General features: G+C 45.9%; 2 protein-coding genes across 2 annotated transcripts in view; one reads left to right on the top strand and one right to left on the bottom strand.

The window, feature by feature from the left end:
- msmp1 (microseminoprotein, prostate associated 1) overlaps positions 1-300 on the top strand; it is a 1,831-nt gene extending 1,531 nt beyond the window's left edge. The window contains exon 3 of the mRNA XM_084452324.1: positions 1-300. This exon is cut by the window's left edge and continues 406 nt beyond it. The gene's annotated coding sequence lies outside the window, so the exon portion shown is untranslated.
- Positions 301-387: 87 nt separating this feature from the next.
- On the bottom strand, positions 388-5,310 carry rgp1 (GP1 homolog, RAB6A GEF complex partner 1). The gene is made up of 9 exons (XM_084452227.1): positions 5,179-5,310; positions 4,698-4,813; positions 4,341-4,474; positions 3,829-3,912; positions 3,479-3,628; positions 2,840-2,986; positions 2,627-2,754; positions 2,269-2,446; positions 388-1,122 (listed from the first exon to the last, which is right to left on the bottom strand). The coding sequence occupies exons 2-9, from the start codon at positions 4,811-4,813 to the stop codon at positions 899-901; spliced, it is 1,161 nt and encodes a 386-aa protein (XP_084308353.1). The 5' UTR covers positions 5,179-5,310; the 3' UTR covers positions 388-898.
- Between the last annotated feature and the right edge of the window lie 554 nt (positions 5,311-5,864).

Below are 5,864 nucleotides of genomic sequence, written 5' to 3'. Positions count from 1 at the left end.
CATTTGTAGTGTTGAGCCAAGTCAACATACCAAAGCTGTCTCTCTTGGGTTGATGGACGAGAGTTAAGCTGCAGCTTGGAAGGTAGTTGGTTTTAAGAATGCTACTGAATATTCATCTCAAGATGCATGATATACAGTAAGCCTTCAGTTATAATTCAATGCACTACTGTAAATATCTGCAATTATAGTAATATATAACTAACTGTAATAGAACTAATATAACTGTTCCTATTGTATGTGCCCTGTCCTATATCCCTAATCAGATCCTCATGAATAAATAACACAATAAAAAAAAAGTATTTCTGCAAAAAAAAACAAGTATTTGTGGTTTTGTTGTGTTGAAAACAGTCCTCGCTTTGGTTTTCTCATTAAAATTCAAAACCACCACTTTTAATTGCATGATTCACACAGTCTGAGTTCACTCTGAAAAATTGTAGAAGAGCAACAAAACTGAAATATTTCATGTGACAAATGACAGGACTGTAGGTGGGGTTTTGAACACGGGGGGTCACACAAGAAATAAATACAGTAATGTAAATATGACTCCACCAATAATAGTTACACTTTGCATTGATCAGTTCTCTGTCATTGGTCAGTTCTCAAAGAGAGTTGGGAGCATACGAAGATATACACTGGAGGCACGGCAAAAGTCACTTGATAAAACAGATAAAATGACTAAAAAATAAGCATCTCTCTTTCCATCTGGAATAGATCACTGATTCTGCTGCATACAGTATACAATGATCTTCTTTGTCCCTTATAAACGCTATTCTTCCATCAAGAATCACTTAGGCTTTGCTTACACATACACACACGCACACGTATGCACTGCAAAACTTCCCATTCAGTCAGTGTCATCAACAGAAAATTCATAACACACGCACATACACGCAGGACGTCAAATGTTGATGCTATTGGTCCCGGAAAACTGGGACACGTAGGACGCTAGCGCGGGATTGGTGGGGAGCACTTTGATCGGCAGATCCCAGCTGAAGGTGTCAACGTCAACATGCTCCGCCCCCGTCCACACGGTGACCTCTGATTGGTTCTGCAGCACAGTGGGTGGCTCCATGGGCTCTCTGGCAGTGACGAACTCAAAGTGCAGCTTCCATCTCAGGGTCACTGTAAACAAAGACAGAGTCAGGATTCACAGAACTCTAGAACTCTCAGAACTCTAGAACTCTCATAGAGGTTCACATCTAAGCTAGCTCAAGGCGGGGACAGAGAATATAAGGCCGCTCAACACTGATGTCATATCCTGTTGTGCAGTTAAAGATAATGAGCTACTCCGTATTCACACAGAGATTATAGATAACATGGAGGCGAAAATCCATCCGTCAGCCACCTGAGACAAGAAAGAAAAGCCACTCAACAGCAATACCCGGTACACTGCAGCTAAAACACTCCATTCACGCACGCGTTCAACAGCCAATGGAGGCAGAGGTCTGGGTGGGGGGTACTAGGTCTAGGGCGACACGTCGACGTCATTGACCGCGTAAATACGTCGACTTGCAAAACGTGTGTCGACGCGTTGCAAAGAAGTAAGATGGCGGCGCCTGGTCAAAACTAATAGGACTGGAAACTGATTTTCTATTCATTTAGGCTTTACATGTATAAACGTTATCTTGACCCTTTTATCTTTCCAACCCCGTTTCTAACTAGCAATAAGATTCGTAAGATGCGTCTATAAAACATTTTCCCTGTAAATGATCAGCAGACACGTCTGTCATCTCTCCTCCTCTCCAATTCGGTATTACGCAACAGCGGGTCCGTATTGCGCAACACCCACTCACACGGAGAGACCAGCTGCTCTGAGTGGAGAGAATGGAAACGTTTGGTTGCTTGTTGCTAAGTGCAAACAGTCTTTCGCAAGTGAGGGAGGAAAAATATGGTTTGTTTCAATGTAATATCTGGTAACCCTACCCACACAGAGATAAAATGATAGAAACATGGGGTCGTGATTTAAAGCAATCATTCAATTGTTCAATTGAACGATTTTGCAACTTATATAATGCCCTCCAGTGCAGCTCCTTTGTTTCTTGTTACCATTTTGTTGTTTTAAAGAGAAGATGATTGTATAAAATATTAAAGAGACAATTTTTTATATTTATTTTTGGTATATTAAGTGTTCCAGTAATCAGGCAAGAAAAAAAAATCGTTAAAATAATCGTTTAATTAGTCGTTAGATTAATCGACTATTCTGAAAAATAATTGCTTGATTAATCGTTAGAAAAATAGTGGTTAGGTGCAGGCCTAGGGGGTACTGACCGATGTCGGTGCTGAAGCCCGGCGTGACGTTGAGGGGGATGGGCAGGGAGAAGTGGCTGGAGGCCGTATGGAGACAGGACTCCATGTGACGGCCGTGACCCGTCACGCTGACCGACTGGCCCGGCCGCCGCTGGTACGGCTGCTGGATCTCCTCCTCGCTCTGAAGGCTCACCGAGTACTGAGGGAGAGGTGCGCGCGCGCACACACACACACACACACACACACACGCACAGAAAACAAACACACAGAAAGCTTTTTAATTCCGTTATTAAACAGGTACATGTCTGAAGAACAGACAGACATACTAGCAGCAGCCATACAGTAACACACACACACACACACACACACACACACACACCTGTAAACAAGGAATATCCCCCTCGGAAAAGTTGAATGTGCCGATGATGTCTTCCCCTAGTCTGTAGACGATCTTGAAGATGCAGAACTTCGCCACCTTCCCTCTCATGTTGGTGATGTTGAACAGGTCTGTGGGACACAGGTCGAAGGTCATCTGAAGACAGGCAGACAGACGGCTGGACGGACAGACGGACAGACAGAACCACAGACTTACGGGGACAGCGTCGCGAGGTGGTGTTCATCAGCATGTCCAGGGCTCTCTCCAGGGGCCTGGCATCCCGGCGGCCGCCATCTTCCTCCTCCAGGAAGGGGTTGGAGGGGGCCACTTCCTCGTCCTGGGGGAAGGGGGGCTCAGGCATGCCTACGGAGGGCCAGGGGGGACAAGTTTGCCTTGTTGCTTAGATGACATTGTCACTTTTTCTGGACCAAGTTTACGATATTATCCAGGTTGAGACCGTGAGATGTAACAGTATGAACATTTCACATCACGATTATAGTGATAAAAATCATCACGGTTATCAGTATTATCGTGGTATTGTTAAAATGTGCTGAAAATGTTCAAAAACTACTGATACACATACTGAAATCATGTCACCAAGTTTTATATTGAAAACCAAAATTAGCATCACTATGCGCTTTTTGTTTAAATAAACATTAAAATAATGGGTATTGGAGAGTGTTGCTTACTTTGGTTGATGCTGGACAGTATCTACAGTGAGTTTTTCAAAGCGCGGAAATCAAGCGATAAATTTAATTGGATTTAATCATGGTTTATCATTACACCGGTTATCGTTACATCCCCAGTGGAAAAGCGTCTACGGTGAATTTGCGGACGGCGGTGGCACCGGCTCACCGTGCAGGACGAGGACCCTGAAGGGGACCCTCAGTAGTTTGATGGGGGAGTTGACCCGCTGGCAGCCGATGGTCAGCTTGTAGACGTACTTCACCGACTGGCCACGGAAACTGGGAGGGCCGTCGTTGGGGACCACCTCGCTGTACGAGTCTGAGGGAAGGGATGGAGGGGACAGAGAGAGAGAGAGAGAGAGAGAGAGAGAGAGAGAGAGAGAGAGAGAGAGAGAGAGGGAAGGAGAGAAACGAGAGACGTAGTTGGGCTCTGTGTGAGGATATAATGAGGAAAGTCGGTATGTCTGGTTTCTCAGCTCTGATATGCAGTCACAGAGGGGATGAGGTGAGCTCCCTTACAGGTCTTGCTCTCCCCAGGGTCCAAGCGGAGGTCACAGAACAGTATTTTGGGCGGGGTGTCCAGCATGCACTGCCCTCGCTCTCCTGGTGGACAGAGAAGAGAGAAGTCAATGGAACAGTAATAACCAAAGTAGTCCGGTTTTGAGAACAGAACCCCCTTCACAGTGTGTGTGTGTGTGTGTGTGTGTGTGTGGCTGCCTCTAATCTGCATCACAAGGATATTTGTTCTCTTGGCTCAGACAGGGTCAGCACCCATGTGATCGGTCAGAACCAGAGAGCCCAATAGCGTGCAAAGGTTAAGTGGCCAACCTGGCAAAATAAATAGGTATGAGAGAGAAGCAGACGATCCTACGTCCACGACTCCCTATGCCACGTTCAGAACCATTTCAACGTGAGCGAACCAAGTCATCCGACGGGTGACACAGCCCGACACGATGTCATTCCACAGTCCTTCTCATCCCCGACATTCACGCTCCCATCACCCCCCACCCGTTCGTCCGTCCGTGGCTCACCTCTGCTGGGGATGAGAACCGTGTCGCTCTCCGCCTGGACATCCTGCTTGGTGCCCTGGGCTGGCAGTGCCACCCTGCTCTCGCTGGCGTGGAACTGGCAGTGGATCTGGGCACTGGCCCACGCCAGCATCTCACTGGCGCGGAGAGAAGAAGAAGAAGGTCAGGGTCTTAGAATCAAGAAGCTGTTGAGGCCCTTTGAAGATTTCGGGATATGTATGCCAGTATCAAGTTTGTGATGGGGGTCCAGCGATGGGCAAAACACGTGTGGATCCAGGGAGAGGAGCAGTAGAGAGAGACCGATAGAAAGAAGAGGTATGGAAGGCGAGAAAGATGTATATTGGTAGCTCAGGCGTATACCTGCTGGCGGAAGTGGAGAGGTGGGACATGGGGTTGGTGAAGGTGATGAGGCACTCCATCACCTCCCCGGCCAGGAACACCGGGCCCCGCGCCATGGAGGCCACCACCTCGATCATCTGGACACGAGAGAGAGCAATAATTCGACTTGCAGAGATTTTAGCAGCTGGCTGTAACCCACTAACATTAGCTTATAAATAGACTCGTTTTGAGTATTAAAAATAGCAAGCTAGTGCGTATATATAGGGATCAATGAAGTACTATCTACCAGGGAAGACCAAATTCCAAGCAAAATTGTGGGGAACTGCTTCAGTGAATGATATAACGTTATAACTAGCAAGAAAGGTATATAGTAGCTGCTTACTGCTACTGACTGATTAGTGGACATCGACCCTGTTTGCTAGCACTTGTTAAGCTGCCCTTTTTAGTCCAAGCTCAGCTGCTAACTTTCGCAGAGAAGGCAAGCACGGACTTCACGACCTACCGTCGCCTCAGGCGTGGCTTTTGCTCGCCGGTTAGTAGACCCAACAACTACAATAGAAAAATCTAACTGTAAAATCGTTATGAAACATATAATTGACGCTTTTATCAAACCAAGGACTGCACTTGAACTCACGACGAAAGCAAAAACAAAACATTTACGCAGCTGGACAATTATACATCAACCCGGGGTTAAAATGATCTGGCATTCAAAGCGTTTCCCTGAGTTTTTATGATCAGCAACCCATTATCTTTTACTATGCTACTAGAAAATGTCGTTTGATGTGTATTTTATAAGATGAGAGGATACTCTTGATTAATCAGTGACACAAAAGTCACTGGGAATATTGTTCAGTGACACATTCTGTTGTCCATCCAAAGGAACTCCGTGGCACATTCGACGTACAACGGAACTGTTGCTATAAAAAGGGGTTTGGTTCTTCATAAAAATGTTTTGGGGGGGATATATTAACGTTTGCATGCATATAACATCGAACATGTGCATATTAAAACAATTATATGAGATTGAAGCAAAACAAGTGGAGTAGAGATAGTTTATTGCAAAAAAAGGTAGCGGCAGTGATGGACATGTCCCCTTCCTTCCCTTGTCAGTTGGTTCAGTCCTTCAGAGGCGGTGCAGAGTGACAACCCACTGTCATTTATTTGCGTATCCCCACATTTTCACGGACG

The sequence above is a fragment of the Borostomias antarcticus genome, assembly GCF_949987555.1.
Source record: "Borostomias antarcticus genome assembly, chromosome: 17".
Classification (NCBI taxonomy): domain Eukaryota; kingdom Metazoa; phylum Chordata; class Actinopteri; order Stomiiformes; family Stomiidae; genus Borostomias; species Borostomias antarcticus.
The sequence above is the reverse complement of the archived record's forward strand: the minus strand, read 5'-3'. Positions and strand labels throughout refer to the sequence as shown.